This window comes from Xyrauchen texanus, chromosome 2, assembly GCF_025860055.1.
Source record: "Xyrauchen texanus isolate HMW12.3.18 chromosome 2, RBS_HiC_50CHRs, whole genome shotgun sequence".
Classification (NCBI taxonomy): domain Eukaryota; kingdom Metazoa; phylum Chordata; class Actinopteri; order Cypriniformes; family Catostomidae; genus Xyrauchen; species Xyrauchen texanus.
The window spans coordinates 32060190-32079975 of record NC_068277.1 but is presented as its reverse complement, the minus strand read 5'-3'; the positions used below and the strand labels follow the sequence as shown (position 1 = coordinate 32079975).

General features: G+C 37.1%; 1 protein-coding gene across 4 annotated transcripts in view; it reads left to right on the top strand.

Moving 5' to 3' along the window:
- The window catches only part of LOC127617083 (uveal autoantigen with coiled-coil domains and ankyrin repeats protein-like), a 93143-nt gene extending 73582 nt beyond the window's left edge, over nucleotides 1–19561 (top strand). For 2 of the 4 annotated variants that reach the window (XM_052088969.1, XM_052088982.1), the window contains exons 4-19: nucleotides 1404–1468; nucleotides 3377–3434; nucleotides 5602–5672; nucleotides 6524–6630; nucleotides 6856–7037; nucleotides 8683–8720; nucleotides 10270–10324; nucleotides 10563–10669; nucleotides 10935–10967; nucleotides 11173–11268; nucleotides 11395–11425; nucleotides 11750–11799; nucleotides 13050–15737; nucleotides 15834–15986; nucleotides 17099–17164; nucleotides 17354–19561. In XM_052088969.1, the coding sequence (XP_051944929.1) occupies nucleotides 1404–1468; nucleotides 3377–3434; nucleotides 5602–5672; nucleotides 6524–6630; nucleotides 6856–7037; nucleotides 8683–8720; nucleotides 10270–10324; nucleotides 10563–10669; nucleotides 10935–10967; nucleotides 11173–11268; nucleotides 11395–11425; nucleotides 11750–11799; nucleotides 13050–15737; nucleotides 15834–15986; nucleotides 17099–17164; nucleotides 17354–17425 (3872 nt within the window). In that variant the 3' untranslated portion in view covers nucleotides 17426–19561. The remainder of the gene's footprint in view (nucleotides 1–1403; nucleotides 1469–3376; nucleotides 3435–5601; nucleotides 5673–6523; nucleotides 6631–6855; nucleotides 7038–8682; nucleotides 8721–10269; nucleotides 10325–10562; nucleotides 10670–10934; nucleotides 10968–11172; nucleotides 11269–11394; nucleotides 11426–11749; nucleotides 11800–13049; nucleotides 15738–15833; nucleotides 15987–17098; nucleotides 17165–17353) is intronic. The other 2 variants (XM_052088991.1, XM_052088974.1) reach the window with 2 other exon arrangements.
- The last annotated feature ends 225 nt before the right edge of the window (nucleotides 19562–19786 follow it).

Here is a 19786-nt window from a genome sequence, read left to right as displayed (position 1 = left end):
TTGGGGGTCAGGGCTGGGTTGGGGATTGGGAGGGGGAGGGTGGTTGTGGGGTTTAAATGTTAATTCTATATATACATGTTTTTCTTTTCTTTATTTATTGTAAGAATCAGTAAAAAAAACAAAACAAAAAAAAAAACAATTATGATTGTGACACACTGGCATCTAGTGTACACTAAGAGTTCAGCATCACACACATATATTCAAATAGCAGAGATATATCCAAAATTAGCTTCAAAACTGCAAAACTGCTACAAAACATTTGTCTATGATTCGTGTGTACCCTCTTTTGGTTTTTGTGTCACTTTAAAGGAATAATTTCACCAGAAATGAAAGATCTCTCTCATTATTAACTCACCCTTATGTCGTATCAAATACATTTGACTGTCTATCTTCTGCAGAACCCAAACAAAATAATTTTAAATGAGATTTAATGTATGTCCATACAATGCAAGTCAATAGGGTTCAACACTTCCAAGCTACAAAAAGGACATAAAGGCAGCTTAAAAGTAAACCATACTGTTTAAGTGGTTTAATCCATGTCTTTTGAAGCGATCCAATCGGTTTTGGGTGAGGAACAGATGAGAGCTCCTTTTTTTTTTTTCATGATTTGAAGCTCAATTATACCTCTTCACGCTTGCTGCACACAATGTACAGCGCATTGCGCATGTGTAAAACAGGAGGAAGTGTAATCCAGATTCAAATCATGATCACATCTTGGAGACTGCAATGTAAAGATTTATTGTAAAAAGGGGGTTACATTTTGGTCTGTTCTCATCAAAAACTGATCACATTGCTCCAGAAGACATGGATTAAACCACGAGTCGTATGGAGTACCTTTATGCTGACTTTATGTCCTTTTTTTTTTGGGCTTGGATGTGTTGACAAGAATTGACTTATCATATTCACATAATATCTCCTTCAAAATATCTTGGTTTGTGTTCTTCAGAAGAAAGAAAGCCATAAAAAGTTTGGGCATAATGGTAAGTAAATGATGAGAGAATTATCAATTTGGGTGCACTCTTCCTTTAAGTAATGCAAATCACTAATAATTTAACATTTATTGAACCATGGGTTGTGATCCACACAGGTTTTTTTTAAAACATATTATTACGAGAACCATTTTAGCCCACATGTTTCACAATTTTCTAGTGACAATATTGCTCTTAAGGGGTAAAATGAGCATACAATTCACCAATTAATTTTATTTTTTTTATTAATTGTATTTCAAAATGTTTACAGACATGAGCTGCAATATTCTTAGTAGTTGATCAATATCTTTGAGAACATGAAATGTGAGTGCATGCGATGTATATTCTCACACAAGCATCTAAATTGGTCCTTCTTGCAACTGCTGAAGCATTTTTGTTTTCCAAATGCCTCAATGATTTGTTTTGTTCTTGTAGGAAAAAATGCCTTGCACCTGGCAGCCAGAAATGGCCAGTCACTTTGTGTGCAGAAACTACTCCAGGTAAAGCTTTTTTTCACTAGCTACATAGTTGTATGTAGTGGATAGAAACTACTAAGTGTTCTTTTTGTGCTGTGTAGAAATTGTGCTCTTTCTAAAAAAGCCAGAAATTCTTAGCTCTTTTTTCAGTCCTCAATGCTTTTTATATATATATATATATTTTTTTTTTGTATTTTCTGTCTATAATCTTAGTGTAGATGTGTGGTTTTCTGAGTACGGTGATGGTTAGATGAAGGGTTGTTTAGTCTTAATTGCCATCTGTACAGTACATTTGAAGAAAACAGATGCAGCCAAATAACTTCTATTTAACAAATAAACAAACTTGTTATCATTTGCATAATGACATCCTGATTCTGAGAAGGTTATACTGGTTTTAGGCAAAGCGTGACAGACTCTGTTTGCTGATATGTTGTTTAAATTTTAATTAATTAATCCACAAAATCGTTGTTGTGTTAACAAACACAAACCTTGTGTTAACAGCTCCAACAACAGTTTCTTTGTCTCAGTGACTGGTTTGTGTTAATTGCTTGTACCAGAAAGAGATGGGAACAGAATTAGAAAAAGCATGTACAGAGTTTTAGAAAGACAAGAACTCTGTAATTATGCCAACTCTGAAACAAAAGAAAATTACTTCAAAATGTACTTGGTTTTACTGTGGATTTTGTCATTATTGCAGTACTCATACGCTGCTTTCTCTGAATATGAACATAGCTAAAGCAAACCCCTTTGTAACAGGACATATCTTGGTCTAAGAGCCATGATTTAAGTCAATTTTGACAAAATGTGTAGGTACTACGATTTCTACTATATGAAACTGGCTTTGAAAGCATTTTCTGTTAAATTCCATTTGATTTAACTTCCATTTAAAGTTGGTCCAACATATGTCTTTCAGACACCAGCTAATATATTGTGCAATCAACCATAACGCTCTGCCAGTGAACTGAGTGTGGACTGCTTTTGCCAACAATATTGAGTCACTGGATGAGAGATTTTGCTGGGTGTCAGCAGTGTTGACAGGCTGCCCACACTTTAACCTGCAGTCTATATTTCTATGCCATCATCATGTGCAATCTGAGCCTGGCTCTTAGTGCACATCAGATAGAGTTACCCATGACACAGTTAGCCAGCAGGACCATGTGACCCTGCTACTGGTTTTGGAGGCTGTTGCTAGAGTAAAAGGGTTTTTTATAGTGACTGAAGTCAAGGGAAGTTATTTGGTTTGAAATGGAGCAAAAAAAGTGGGAGATAAAAAATTATTGGGTTGAGGAATTAGGACAAAGTGGAAGATCGAGAGAGAGGACAATAGGTTTTAGAAATGTGAACACAGTCTTAGGTGGGATCCAAAACCACTGAGCCAGTTTCATATCAACACTCTTCTCTTGCTTAACCTGATTTCACTTCTCTGGTTCAGAATAATTTCAAACTTTAGAGAGTCTAACACACCTGTCATTCTGTTCTTGTCTTAATTTGTGTTTAAATATGTAACAGTTCTAGGCCAGTCAGTATTCAGGGATGTTTTTTCTGATAGGGGGCGGCTGTAGCTTAGGTGGTAGAGCGTGTTGTCCACTAATCACAGGGTTGGCGGTTCAATTCCCGGCTCACACGACTCCACATGACGAAGTGTCCTTGGGCAAGACAGTGAGCCTTTCATTGGGCGCAGCTTGGGGTTCACCCCAAGTTGCTCCCAATGGCAGGCTAGCACCTTGCATGGCACCTCTGCTGTCATTGATGTGTGAATGGGTGAATGAGACCCAGCGTAAAGCGCTTTGAATACCACTAAGGTTAAAAAGACGCTATATATGTGCAGACCATTTACCATGTTTTTAAAAGTTAGACATCTGACCTGAAGCTTAATGGCTGAAGTGTCAATGAATGGTCTGACTGAGTGCATGACAGTGTTTTGTGTTTCAGCACAACTGCCCAGTGGGAAATGTGGACCTGCAGGGAAGAACAGCCTTGCATGACGCCGGTAAGCAAAAGAGATTTTATTGAAATTAAACTGTGAATTCTTCTCTATTCCACCCCACTCAATAGATTCCCACTCTCTCCTTGCTCACTCTCCATTTTCCTTGGTCTTCCTTCCTCCACCACCACCTTCCTTCCACTACCCTTGAATATTTAAACGCTTGAGTGGGATTCTTTGAGGCAGCTGCACTCGTAATCAATAAGATGAAGTTCAGGGAATTATTTTCCATCCCTCAGAGGGCTTTCATGTAAGATTTAGAGGTTTTGCATATGTTCAATGCACAAATGGAATTTGAATTGTATTTATTTTTTAACTTTTTTTGAGAGTGTGGTTATAGGTTTGGTTTCACTGTACCTTGTTGATGAAACGACTCTATCCATAGGCAGACTAACTCTCTGTCTTCAAATTATAGGCTAAAGACATACCTTTTCCACATATATATATATATATATATATATATGGGGTGTAAAAAATATTGTATCATATTTTATCGTACAATATGATGCTTACTATACAATACCATATGTAGGGTACAATACATAATCACATTAAAGTGTATTTAAAACCAAGTGCAATATTGAGAGCTACGGAACAGTCTCCTCCCCGGAGAGGCGGTGCCGAGCTCGCAGGAAATCAGAGCAACTTACAGTATATAGGTGAAAAGATTGATGGCAAACACCAAGTAGCTTGTACAGCTAGTCGAATTTGCCAAACAATGATGTCATGTCCTGGTGCTACAGTACATCAAACATGTCGTTTTATTTACGCCAACATCACGCCGCAAATCGATGGGTGGGTGGGTTTGTAGGGCAGAAACAGCAGCAGTAAGTTTAACATCCACCTCTCCCAGCCGACACCGAGCATGACATGCACAGCAAGACGCTCATAAGTTATGAGCCATAACTATAAAAAATAAAATAAAAAAACAGCTTATTCAAAAAACCAACAATGTAAGAAACCCGCAATTACATGACTTATAATTATCTGCTTTTGACTTCAAAATGTAAACAGCTTTGAGTACAACACTATATCAGATGTTACAAGCCAGTAATAATGCCGATAAAGTTTACATGAGGAAGGGGCAAAAAAACAACAACAAAAAACAATATGTGTGCCGATCTGATTTTTCTCAAGCCGCTAAATGATATTGGATTATGTACATATATCATAGAACTAGATGTCGGTTTCCTCTCGAGTTTTTCTTTTTCACAACTAAATTAGGAGATTTTCCTTTTTACAGTCCCTTCATCTTGTTCACAGGGGGCTTTCAGACAACAGGGCATGATTTTCTGTAAATCTGCTTTGAAACTGCGTAATATGAAAAGTGCTATTCAGAATTAAATGACTAATGTGTAGACAAACTTATTTTCTCAAGAAAAACATGACAATTGTGAGTTCATATGAGTTTTTCTCATTACAATCAAACAAAATAGTGACAAACAGTGCTGTTGTTTAAGTACTAAGAGTTTTTTTTGTTGCCAATGTCAGACACTTTTGTGGCATTTATGATTTAAAAGACATTTGTGTTGAATCCTTGATTAAGAATAAGCAAAACATTTGTGGGTCCTTGTATCGTTTTGTATCGTACCGTGAGGCTATGCATCGAATCATATTGTGAAATTTGATCGTTACATGCCTTGTGTATATATAATAACATATATACATATATACATTGCCACACAGCTGAAATTTCTATTACTGCCCTCTGGAGTAAATGTGGTACTACAAGCTTGCATTTCTCAGGAATCTTCCTTATTACAATCCGGGGGCATTACGATTAATTGCGTTTTTTTTAATGCGTTATTTATAATTAAATTAATCGCACTGAATTAACGCGTTAAATCGACAGCCCTAATATATATTATTATGCCCTAATAATATATGTATGTATGTGTGTGTGTATATATATATATTCTTGTTGCAATCTAATCTGTATTGAATACTACTATTATGATGCTAGTGAAATTTTGTAATGCAGCACTTTTCATACTGATGTCTCAAGATTAATCGCTTATGTATTATTCCTCCTTTTGTAAGTCACTTGGGATAAAAGTGCCTGCTAAATTTATAAATATAAATGTTTATGTAAATGTAAGTTGAGTCAACTGAATCTTATTCAGATGTTTAGGGGGGAATTTTTTGGAGTATCATTGTTTGTCTCTTCCATCAGTTATGGCTGGCTGCTCCTCCAGTGTGAAGCTGCTCTGTGACAGTGGAGCATCAGTTAATGCCAGTGACTTTGTGAGTTAATATGCATATGCATTTATACGCTCACTGAGCACTCACTGTGGTCCTGATAAATTGCCTGATATGGTCTCCTGCTTTTGTAGCCATCCGCCTCAAGGTTTGACATGTTGTGCATTCTGAGATTTTATTCTGCTCACTACAATTGTACAGAGTGATTATCTGAGTTACTGTAGTCTTTCTGTCAGCTTAAACCAATCAGGCCAATCTTCGTTGACCTCTGTCATCAACAAGGTGTTTCTGTCCGCAGAACTGCCACTCACTGGATGATTTTTGTTTTAGGCACCAAACTCTAAACTGATTAAACTCTAGAGATTGTTAAAATCACAGGAAATCAGCAGTTACAGAAATCCTCAAACCAGCCCATCTGGAACCAAATATCATGCCACGGTCGAAATCACTGCTAACTTTTTTCCCTATTCTGGTGGTTGATGTGAACATTAACTGAAGCTCATGACCCATTTCTGCTTGATTTTATGCACTGCACTGCTGCCAAATGTTTAGCTGATTAGAAAATCTTATGAATATGTAGATGTACAGCTGTACCTAATAAAGTGCTCAGTGAGTGTATATCCCTCATATAATAATTTCCTGATAATTGTATACTTTGTCTAATTCTTCAAATATTTTTTCTTAAAAATGTGTCGAATTAAAAGGTAATAATACTGTTACAAATCTATAACATTAAAATCTATCATATATTATAAAATATACATTATTATAATTAATATGCAGTATATATTTGAATTTCAAATGTGCTTTGTCCTCATCGGTTAAGATTTCTCATGCCTTGTCTTTTTGAGCTTATGTGTTTCCAAACATTTAAATTGGTTTGTGTGCGTTTGTAGGATGGTCGGACACCATTGGTGCTTGCCACTCAAATGTGCCATCCACACATCTGTCAGCTGCTGTTAGACCGAGGAAGTGACATCACAGTCAGAGACAAACAGAATAAGTAAATAAAAATAAAAAATCCTTAACTAATTGGTATTTATTTGTTCTTTTCTTGATTTCATTGCCCTTATGCACTTTATTTTTTATTTATACAAATATTAGAATGGAATGCTTCAATGTTCTTGTGCAATTATTGTCTTAGAGAAGTCACAGATGCTTCATCGAATATACTACTTGGCTGCCATTGCCATTCATTATAAAAATGTGTACTACTTGGTTTTCTCAGGACGGCATTGATTCTGGGTTGTGAATATGCGTGTAAAGATGCTGTGGAGGTGTTGTTGAAAAATGGCGCTGATGTCACTACCATGGACGGATTTGGCCATGACAGTTATCACTATGCACGACTCAGCCAAAACCAGAAACTTGTGTCTCTTGTCAAGAGTTACTTGGACATTGCCACAAAAGGTAGGACCCATTTTGCCCACTATTAACTGATCAATTATTTTTGATTGAGTTTAGAGAGATAATAAGTGTTAGATTTACCGTCAGAGGAAAAAAACGCAGGTAACTCTGGTTTTTCGATTATTTGCAAATCTTCTTATGCAACAGTACCTGGGGCAAAATGTCATTTCATATTGTTAGTGGATGCGTTTCTTAGGAATATATGGACGCTTAATACATTTCTTAGGGGTATATGGATGGTATTCACATTTTGTAGACATATGGATGCTAAGCGCAGCCCTACATTAGGAAAACTGATAAATACAAAACAAATTGGAGGTATATTGTAAGAGACACTTCAACATGGGGCACAACACTGCTTATGCTCATTTTAGACACAGAATGATGCACTTCAATGTAACAAGAGTGCTTGGAGTTGCTTCAAAAGTTCATAACTGTTACATTTTTGTGGGTGCGCATGTAGTTCACCATAAAGAATCTGTAACAGACTCCAAAAAAATACTGTTCTTTAAATTTTCCACAACACCTCACAAATTAACTTATGGACTATGCCTGGTGTGTGTGTGTATGTATGTATGTATGTATGTATGTATGTATATATATATATATATATATATATATATACTATAGATTAACTGCAAAAATTGGTCATAATTATCCTACATTGGTTTATTCACACAAGAAAACTCTCAAACAAGTAAAAAATTAATAGAATGTTTAAAAAGTTTAAAAAAAATTATAAGTAGATAAAGTTTAGCTATTTGGGGCTTACAGCAGCAGTGATCGGCACATAAGAGATGTTTGTATTTACATGTATCATATTTCTCTTTGTGATTCTTTTGAAAATCTTTCAAGTTGTGGTACTAGGGCAAAAAAATATTACTGGGATTGAGAGCTTTCAATTGACATATGATTTGGTTATTTAAGTGGTATTTGAAAGACTTTTATATTCATATGAATATTTCAAATGATACCCCATCTGATTGACTTATGTATTTGGAGACATGAACATTTTAAGCATAAAAGTTTTTCAGACATAGTGGCCGCTTTTTGACCCTCTAGCTAGTCCGCAGAACGCTGATGCGCCACACGCTGTCAGCACGCTTAAATACTTCAAGTTGCATCTCTCAATTCATTCCTTTAAAAGTAGCACAGCTAAAAATATTAAACTTGCTAGTTTGTTGTTGAATGACTAGTGAAACATCCTGTCCCATTTGTTGGTTGTGTACCTTTTTATTGGACTTCTGTCTGCATTTTTTATATCTGTCACCTTATTTATATCTGCCCGTATTTATTAAAATGTACCAGAACGGACAATGTAAGTCACTTTTTGGTGGATGTCTAGTAGATCGAATTTGCTGTTATATTTTGGAGTTTGTGTGTAGCTCCAGTTTCATGTGAATTAAAAGTTAACGTTACCTGGCCAAGTTTTTCTCAGAGTGCTTATAAAAAATTGAGTCACATATGATGCACACACTCACTAGGAAGAGCATAGAGAAGTGTCTTTTTTAGATTCAGAGTAAAAATGTGTCTTTCATACATTAAATTGCTCTGAAGTAAAAGCTTTTCAGTCCCTCCTTTTCATCATGTATTTGGGGGGTTCAGTGCAATGAATTACTAATTCAGCTTTACTCATTTGTATTCACAGCAAAAGAGGCTGCCAATATGGAACAGAAAAAGAGACGGGTAACACACAGCATCTTCACATTTGTTTCATTTTGAGCACTTTCATTAAAGGTTGTCTTTTGTTGTACACTTGACTGGTGAGATTAATAAAAGAAATAAACTCATTATAATAACTTATATATTACTGATACTGCATAGAGAAAAGCTTCCTTTTCATTCTCATTGCAATTTTACTAAAGCTGTCGAGAGGAGTGAGACTAGAGTCATGTAGATGAGATGGTATTAATTTGAAAGTCTTTAACAAGCCCTATTCTAATTCTGATTATGAGAAGATAGGGCAATGTCATTTAGGTCTTTGATATCCTTTCAGCAGTTCTACATCTAGCATATTACATTAAAGATGAATTGGAATTTCAGACTAATATAGTTCCTTATCACAAATAATCTGGCCTCACTGACTGACTTGTCTGACTGCACTGCATGAGCTACTTCAGTGCTGTAGAGATTATTTTTGTGTTACACACTACTGCCACCCTGTGTTGAATGACAGACTTGCAGGGTACATACATTTGCTATACAGGGCCATGTAAGTTCACTTATAATGCTAGTCTGGGTATCTTGAATCAAAGACATTCTTTTATCATTATTATGTATCTAGTTTTATGTCCTCATAATGTAAGACTACTTTGAATATTTGCAAATAAAAAAAAATCCTTAAAAGCATAGTAAAGATAAAGATTAAATCGATAACAAATGGCTCAACAAAATGCCCATAATTAGAAAATAATATAATATTTTGATGTTTTATTTTTCATAGATCAAAGAAATAATGCAATAAATCAGTACAAATCTAGAACAGGATTCATTACTTTCACACAAAAATTTGAGACACAACTGCCTATTGAGCTACACAAGTATTTTCTCAGACACTTATTGAGTCTAAATAGATGCGCAAACAAATGGCAATAGTTATGTCATACTGCTCATGTGTTTTACTTGCTTTAGTTTACTTCCACGTTGCTTCTTCCTCAAATAGCAATGTCAAATGTAAATCAAGTCAATCACTGAAACAACAGCACCACCTTGAGTAAGAAATAGCATGTATAATATATATGTATACATGCATATAAAACACCAATGTTGCACAGAAAATCAATGTGATATAGTACTTATTTGTATGAATATAGTACTAATTGCTCTTGTAATAAACAAAGAAATGGATATCTAGTGATGGTAAACTTGTATACATATGAAATAATCATACTAATATAATTTATGGAAGTCCAAAAAGAAAAAAGAATAACCTTGTTATTTAAATCATTATAAAAAATATTGTTTTTGCAATTTTGGTTTTGTGTGTGTTACACTATTTATAAGTGAATAATTGAGTAATACCAAAAAGGTGTGGACACAACTCCAAAAATGGATGAGGTATAGGGGGTGGAATGAGGTCCCAGGTCACTAAAGACCTGAGGTATAAGTGTTAAAGGGATTCTTTTGTCTTCTTGGAAATTTCTGCTTTACCCCTTATAGTTAAATGTCCATTGACCCTAGACTTAGAAAGTGTTCCTAACATTTATAATTGTATATTTTATTTTCTGTCTGTCAGTTGCAGTCTGTGGAGTCAGTCTCTGAGTCCTCAAACCACGAAAAGATAATACAGGTGAGGACTATAAGCAAACCAGTCAAAACAAAAATCAAGTGGTTTTCAGACAACAATTTAAGCTCCCAGACCGAAATGATATCCTTCTGAGGTACATTTATTCTCAGGCCTAGACTTGTTTTATTTGGGCCAGAATATTTGGTAATTATTAAGGGTGTAAAACATCAATCTGACAAGTTTGTTTGTAAATTGTTTATTTGTAGCATTCTGTAAATTGCTTTGTGTTTGTGTTTTCTTGGACCTGGAGAAACAGAATGAGAGCCAACAGGAAACTCTAAAGAAGTTCCACCAGGAGCAGAGAACACTACTTGACAAAGTTAACATGCTTCAGCAGCAGCTTAGCCAGGTGCACACATGCACCAAACACACTCATTTTTGTTTTAATTCCTCAGTCTTTCAATATGTGAAGTAACTGACAGATATATCTGCAAGCCTGTGTCTTAAACACGTTTTTAACAGAACTACAGTAAAGTGAAGCTGAAATACTCCTAGATGGAAACTTCTCAGCCTGCAATTGCTGTGCATTGTGTGTTGCTTGAGCTCTTCAGAAGACTTTTGTAATGCATGTAATCTCTGCTTGAGTCTATCTTTCTGTACTCTCCCTGTTTTAGGAAAAGTCAACAGTGGAGGACATTCACAATGAGGTAATTTGTGTATTGTGCTGGAAGAGACATTCAGTCCTGTAGACATTGTCTGTTCTCCTTTCATCTCTTATTCCTCTGACCATTCCTTTGTTTCCCACATAATTATCACATCATTGATGCAAGGTTATTTGTTTATTTTTCAATAACGGTTATTATATTAGTGGTTGTTGAATATATGTCTCAATCTGTTTATTTTGTGCACCAGAAAGGACAGCTGAAGCTTCAACTCTCAGTCAAAGAGGAGGAGGAGGAAGGAGCGAGAGCCGTGGAGACTGTGAGAGTTCAGCAACGGAGCCTTTTGGTTAGTGGCTAGGGGAAATCTGTGCAAAATGCTCAAGAAATGCTGCTTATTAGCCCCAGATCCAACAACACATGATCAAAGTTTCTGATGAAATGATGAATAATTCTGCATGTTTTTAATTTACAGGGAGATTACAAAGGGCAGTCAGTAATCAAAGGTGAGTTTGGCTTTAGAATCTGGATCGTTAGACTGTGACCCTTGACATACCGAGTGGTGGTGGCTTAGTGGGCTAAAGCACAGAACTGGTAAGCAGAAGGTTGCTGGTTCTATCCTCACAGCCACCACCATTGTGTCCTTGAGCAAGGCACTTAACTCCAGGTTGCTCCGGGGTGATTGTCCCTATAATAATTGCACTGTCAGTCAATTTGTCTAAAAGTGTCTGCCAAATCCATAAATGCAATGTAAATGTAACATACGGTATATACATATGTATGTTTCTGTGTATGTGTGTACATATTTGGGTTATTTTCTTTCCTTGTAGGTAAAGAAAACATGCTTGTTCGGCAATCACACAGCTTGGACTCTGCTCAGGTAAAGTTGTCTTTAAAATCTACGCAAGTTAAATACAACGAATTACAACTGAGACCAAAAACAAATAATATATCACATATGACATATCCTATTATCCATATGTAATCCAAAGACTGAATCAGACTTCAAGTGCAAATACTAATTATAAAATCAAGCATAGGTTCTACAGATTTGCTTAGCATGTGTTAACAATACACTTGGTCATATTTGCCTAGGTTTGGTATTTTAGATTTTGCTACATATCCCCAGTAATTCATTAAGCAGACTGGCTAGGTCAGCTGCGTTAAGGTTAGGAGAGGCAGTGGCAGCCAAATAAGTTTTTCTCTCACTTCATTCCTGAAACTTCATAACCTGCAGTGCCAGAGGGGGTTATGAGTTATTAGCTGTAATATCTGAGGGTACATACTATACATGGGATCAGCCTTTGGGCAGTTGTGGTGGATGCAATTTTGTTTTCATGTTAGCACCAGAGACTAATTTACACTCACCTATATAAGCGGTCACTGTGCACTTAAGAGGACAAAAATTACACCTGCAAAAGTAGGATTGGATAAGATCTCTGACTTGGGAAGTGACCTAGATAAAGTTCTCTCCAAAAGTATTAAGCCCTCGTATGACCCTATAGGATGAAAAGGATGGAAAATGTTCCTCATCCCTTTTTATTCAGTTTTTCTCCTTTGAAGGCCAGTCAAGATTTCTTGTTTTCCTGTTTTGATGTTCTTGTTGCATTAATGGAAATATTTGCTATGGATGCAAGTACCTTCACTTGTATTTTATAGTAATATCAGTAAAGTTAAGTAAAAGTGGTACAGATATTTGAGGGTAGCGTGTTATTTTTTTTTATTATAAGACTTGCTAAAGATGTGAATAATATCAGTTTATTTAATTTGTTCAAGAGTTTATATGTATAATTTATAGAGTAAGAACTTCTGTTTCACAACATATTATCAGTTCAAATTTCCTTTGTATTTGTGTGGCAGTGTTTATGTAATGAACAATGTTCATCTGCTGCATTGCTTTTGCTTTCTTAGCATTTTAACAAATGCGATTGCAAAAGCGTAGTATAGGATCAGTATTCGTGCATCCCTGAAATTCGCTGTAAAATAATTATATTCTAGCTCTCCTTACACTGGAAAAAGCATATAAGGCTCATGTAAAGCAAAGTATACTCATAGTATAGTATAATAGTATATCCTGTCCAAATGTTTTATGCAATGAATAATAAATGCCTCATTGTGTTTGAATTTTAGATCTTGCAGCCTACAGTATCATCTCCATCTTTGACTCGTCCTTTGGAGCTGTCTCGGCCGAAAGCCAGTGATCCAGAGACTTTACTACAAGAGCTTGAATCTGTTCGCAGACAGCAAGAAGCTACACATGAAGAGGCAGGTCATCTTCAAATGGCTTTAGCACGCAAGTCTCAAGAGTGCAAGGAGCTTACCAGTAGGTGCGAGACCATCAAACATGAGTCAGACCAGCAGGTACATGAGCTAGAGGAAGCACTGGAAGATGTGCAGAAGAGAATGTTAGACTCTGAAGCAAAGGTGAAACTGCTTCAGGCTCATGTGTTGGCAGTAAAGGAGCAACTAAGTAACCAAGTTGTTGATGACCTCAAAGCACAGATAAATGAGGTTAAGGCAAAGTATGAAGGAGCTTCTGCTGAGGTAGGAAGGGTTAGAAACCACCTGAAGCAGAGTGAGAAAGCCTTAGAAGAGTACAAGAAAGGTGAGGGGCTACTGGCTGTAGAGGTTGAGAAGCTGACTGCAGAGCTGAGTGCAATGCAAGAGGAGCGTAAGGACATGGAAAAGACCATCTTAAACATGGAGGGTCAAGTGAAAACAGCAGAGGTCATGTTGACTTCAATGGTTCCAGGAGAGAAATTTGACAACATGAAGAACCTTCTCACCAATGCTGTGGATGAAAAAGAGCAACAGTTGGCAGAGCTAAGAGACGATTATGACCGTGTGCTGGAGGAATTGGCAGAGCTCCACCGTGCTATGGATGATCGGAAAGCTATCCCCCTACAAGAGCATGAGCAAGTCCGAGTCACTCTGGAGGAGCAGAACTCATCCCTGAAGAAGAAACTTGCTGATATCACTACAAAGTGTCAGTCATTAATTTGTGAAGTGGAGAAAGGTGAGGATGAGAGAGAGCTTCTAAGAGAGGAGCTGCAGGAACTCGGCAAAAATATGAAGACCAGGTTTGTGACTTTGGAAAACCATGAGGAAGTGAAGAGATCTATGGGACTTGCTGTGGAGGATTTGAGGGTCAGGTTAGTGGAAGAGATGGAGAAGAGCAACCAGGCTGAGGAGCATCTGCGGAGGCTGCAGGAAGAGAAGGCCTCTCTCTGTGAGAACATTGCCAACATGAGATGCACATACATCCCCTGTGAGCAGTATGAGAGCGAGATGGCTGCACTCTTGGTAAAGAACTCAGAGCTGGGGAGTGAACTTGAGAGCCTTTGTAATAAATACCAGGAGAAAGTGAGTGAACTTGAGATAGTGGAAGCTGAAAATGTATCATTAAAGCAGAGCTTTGACATAAAGTTTGTCACAAAGGAAGAGTATGAAAGAGTGCAGACAGAGTTAGGTAAAGCTTTGCAGAAAGGGAAGATTGAAATTGCCATGTTTGAAGAAGATCGTAGAGTTCGGGATGTGGAGCTGGAGAAGCTGAAAGAAGGAAATGCTATGTTGAAAAAGGAATTTGAGGATGTCCAGGCAAAGTTAGAAAATGACTATATAAGCATTGTAGAACACGAGGTGGTAATAAGCCAAATGAGCAATGATTTATCAGAAGCAGAGGGAAGAGCTAAAAATGCCTTCTTAAAGTACCAGTCTGCACAAGAGAGTGCCTCAAAGCTCCATGAGGAAATCGAAGCACAGAAGAATGAGCTGAACACTATCCAAGAGGCTTTTCACTCAAAGTTTGTGCCATTGACAGTTATAGAGGAAAAAGAGATGAATTTCAGTACTGCTCAGAGGGACTTGACAGATAAACTTGCCAAAATGCAGGAGATGTACAATGATGAAAAGACCAAAGGGGAATGGCAGAGGCAAGAGAACAAGAAATTGAAAGATGAAGTGGCATCTCTGCAGCAGAAACTTCAAACAGGGATCATATCCAGCGAAAAGTACAAAGAAGCAGAGAATCACTACCAGGGCCAGGTGGAGGACCTGAGTCTGAAGTTGGTGGAATTAGAGCAGCAATATAAAGAGGTTACTATCCAGAGAGCCGAACTTGAAGAACAAAACACTTTGTGCAACACTGAGATCCAGAGTCTCCAGAACAGACTGAACAGTGAGTATGTCCATCTGGAGCAGTTTGAGGCTATGCAGCACTCTCTAAGTGAAAGCCTGCAGGAGGCACAGAAGAAATGCGAGGGCATCCGTGAAGCTCATAGATTAGAAGTCCAGCATGTACATGAACTTGAGAAACAGCTCCAGATTCACAGCTGTGATGAGGTTCTAAAGGCCCAATACAGCCAGGCTAAAGAGGCTCTGGAACATGAGGTCAATGAGCTTCGCTTAGCACTGCGAGAGGAGGAGGAAACCAGTGCTCAGAGGGCAGAGGATGTAGCCACTCTGCAGACTGAGCTTCTCAGAGCAACACATGCTCTGGATGATCTCCGCAGCCACGAGGAACATATGACGGAGCTCAGAGCCGAAAAGCGCAGGCTAGAGGAGGAGGTCCTTGAACTTGGAAACCGGCTATCAGGGCTGGATGAGCAATATGAGGAGCTGTACAGGGAAACAGGCCAGGCCAGGGAGGGTGAAAAGAGAGCTAGAGCAGAAACCGAGGCCCTACAGGTAAATAGCGCCTCCATTGAAAAGGAGATCGGGGATCTAAAAGAGAGATACAGTGAATCACTCGGCACCATTGGAGAATTGCAGAAGAGGATTCAAGCATCCTCCGACCAGACTGAGCTCAAAGACAAAAGAGTAAGATTGTTGTATGTTAATTTGTTATTTGAAAGAGCCTTTTCGATAAGTGTCTGATATTTTGCTAGATTATAAGCCAGGTGTTTTCTGTTTCAGATCACAGAGCTGTTGGCAGAAGTTGAAAGGCTGAAACAGGCTCTGAATGGCTTATCCCAGTTGGCTTATGCTGGCAACACGCCCAACAAGAGACAGACTCAACAAATTGACACACTCCAAGCCCAGGTCAAGAGCCTCCAGCAGCAGCTGGCTGTGAGTAGTTCTGTTTGCATTCACATACCAGTAGATGGGTCTAATTGCCTACAAATGTGACAGGCCATAGCCAGGCCCATACGGAATATGCAAACTTTCCACATTTTCTGCACTAATTTTCAGAAGAAATATGCTGAATTCTGCGGAAGGGCTTCAAACATTGTAAAATGTTTATTGGAGCTGATTTTATTGGTTGCTGACAGCTTCCCCAAACTAGCCAATATATGTAATAAACAACGATGCGGTGATGGATTTGTAGAACTTTTTTAACCTTACCAAAGTTCAAGCCTTCTTGCATAGTCCGCTGAGGCTGTAAATTGAAATAGAAAAATAATTAAAAGTCTTCCATTGAAATCAGATCAGCCACAGGTTTCACCTCTTAAATTTTTTTTCTTGTAGAATAATTAAAAAAACTAAATGTATGTGTGTACAAAACACTTTAATAATCATATTAAAAGATAGAAATAAATGTGTTGATGGAAACAAAGCAGTTAAATGTTGTAGATACCAACAATAAAGCAAAACATTAGCATGAAATTGTAAATATAAACTTTCCTTAAACCTTCTCCTTTTTTTAGGCTTTTATGTTTGTTGGTTGAAAGGTGATCAAAAAATCTGTTCCAGGATTTTGGCTTTGTCTGAAGTGCAAAAAACTATACAGCTTTTCATCATGTTTTTCGTTGTTAAAATGGCCAAATCTATCAGATATTTCTCACTGTTTTTCTCACAGGAATGAATATGGTAACAATGGTAATGTGGCTTTGCTTTCCCCCCACAAATGGGCATGCTTCCTTGCTGACTTAATCTATTAAACTAAACGCAAAAACCTCCTGCAGAAATAAAAATAAAATAAAGAAAAACAAATGGAAATAAATTGTAGCATTATAAAGTGTTATAATAAATGTAAATGTAAAAGTTAATAAATATGTGAATTGAAACCTCTTGCCCACCTTCCCCTTCACTTCCAGGACAGTTTTGTGTGCTCTGTGTGCTATCGTATTGGAAGATGCAATGTTTATAAACACTCACTGACCAGTGATCCCTGTCAGACCTTTTTAGATGACAAGTATAAAAACAATGCATGATTTGTCTTATCATTTTCTTCTACACAGGATGCTGAGAGGCAACACAGAGAAGTGGTTTCAATTTATCGAACTCATCTTCTCAGTGCTGCACAGGTAATTGAGCATGAATGTGTCTTTTTATTATTTTGTTTTCAAACCACTGATATCTTACAGGTATATTATTGTGTATGGTGATCTGTGTTCTACAGATGACATGTAGAAATCAACAGCACTGTTATAGTTACCAATAATACCCTAGCACATATAAACTTATTTAGAAAATGGTAATTTCTTTTCTTTCAGGGTCACATGGATGAAGATGTCCAGGCTGCTTTGTTGCAGATTATCCGAATGAGAAAGGGTTTTGTGTGTTAAACTCAACATGTTGACACTGCACTGACTCTAATTCATCATTCACACAGTAAACTTCAGTTCAGCTCAGTGTAGTTTGATACTGCTCTGGACTGCTTCAGTCCAAAATTTACCATTTGAAGGGTTGAATTATCCTTATTAGGTTCAAATATACTTTCAGAAAGTATTAATATATAGCCTTGGCGCTAAAAAGACTAACAACAGTTTGCAATATGAACCAGGGTAAACGGAGAAACATGAAAAAACTGTATAAATTTAGTCTATTTTATTCACAGTGTTTTGGCTTAACTGTGTGCCATAGAGTGACCTGAATGTTCTGATCATTTGCTGAAATGTCTTGATTAAGTGGACAAAGCTAATGGCAGTCATTGAGGACCGTGGTAGTGGAGGCTGTTACCTTCAAACTACTCACTCCATGATGACTAATTTGCCTCATTTCATGTTGAAATAACCTGGCTATAGCCAGTCTTCTAAAGATGGCAAAGAATATTCATTTATTCCACTCTCATAACCTTGGTTTTAGTCTCATCCTCTTAGCTATGAATGTAGTGTATTAATGAGGTACTCTTAAGCCCTTTAGTGAGAACAAAAAGCTGATTTCAGACCAGCTTTGTTGAGTCCCCTGCAAAGGTTACAGTAATGACTTGGTTAGAGGAAGCTGTTCTCAGATCACTAGGGAAAATGCTTTAATGCAGGGACACTTTTTTCACATATTGTTTCAATATCCTGCAATATACACAGAATAATTCTACACTCTTATTACAAGCACCTAAGAGAAATCGTGCACATCTCCATTACCATATAAATATAATTTGCACACACTGATTTTAAGGATGTTCATGTGGTACACGGTCATCATGAAAGATTACAGCATATCTTTGCAGCAGTTTTGCTAGGAACCATGTGTATGTACTGCATGGTGTTTTTCAACTCTGTGTGATATATTGGAGTCAGTCTGTGTCTATTGGGTTGGGTGATATACTGTAGGATGGACTAGTAATTTTAAGTGTTCTGTATATGTTAAATTTTTTTGCTTTTGCATTTATAAGAGCCTGTAACTGTAGCAGGCACAGGTCACATCTCATGAGATTGCATGGGTAAAGCATTTAACATTACTGAAGGCATTTAATTGCACACTCTATCCCTCATTGTCCTGTATCCTGGCTGATATTGCCATCTAGTGGTATGACATGGCTGGCCAAGTTTGTAGGAGAATGAAGTGTGTAGGAGAATGTAACGCATTTAGGAATTCTCCTTTGGATGCTTCCCGAATCAGATATATGGATAATTTTTTTCATGGCTTTGTACTACTTTTGATTAATGAACACCGTGTTTGTGGTTACTATAACAGAATTCAGCAGGACTGGAGTAGAATGGCACAAAACAATCTGTTCCGGTGTCAGAACATGACAAAACTGACATACTTTATATTTTGTAGACATTCTTTTTTATCTAACTGTCAATTTTAAGTCAAACTATCTTTGTATCTTATTGATTTCCCAATCAGATATTACTAAATTAGCAGCACTCTCTGAACTTTCTTCCACATGGTTTTGGCTGTATTGATTAATTATTTTAGAAAAAACACTACCTTAAAGCCATTTGATTTGATTGGTATTAACCAAGACTATTGATTCTCTCTGTTGGGGATAACTAATTGTAACAGTTTCATTATTTAATAGGATTATTTTCTAACTGTGTTCTTATGATTCGGTTAGTCCTTCATGGACATTTCTCTCCTTTTTCTTTCTTTTTGTTTTGCTAAATTTTGAGTCTAACATCAATAAAAGTGCCTGTTTTAGACTAAATTGACTCTGTGCAAATGAAAAAAGAAAAAAGAAAAGAATGAAGATAAAACCCAACAGTATCAGACTGTCATGAAGTGAAGCTTGCCTTTGGCAGGCCTTTCCAGCCCCTCTAACTCTCCTTGAAGTTAGCATATTGTATTTATTTTAATACAATCAGATCAAGATTGCGAGCTCCTTTTTCTCTCATGTGGTTTGCGATGATTTGAACCTCAGTGTTGAACTCACAAATACCTGAAAAAATGAGACCTTCAAATGTAAAGAAAGGAAACATTTTTACTTCCCATAAAGGTTTTAGTCTTGTTTTTTCAAGGTCAGATGAAAATAATGTAATACTCCAAGAAAATAAATGCTTGCTCTTTATTTCCACAGTATGCCTTAGAATATCACCTTATCCACACTTTTCTATGTTTGATTACTTAAACGGGTTTCAATTTACAGTCTGACTTCCTCTACTCCCTCTCTTTTTAATGAGTCTGTTATTTGTTTCCTGCCCTGCATAAGCTGTTCTCAGCAATCATGGCAAATACAATTCAATCTGTTTTGAGCTTTCGCTTTA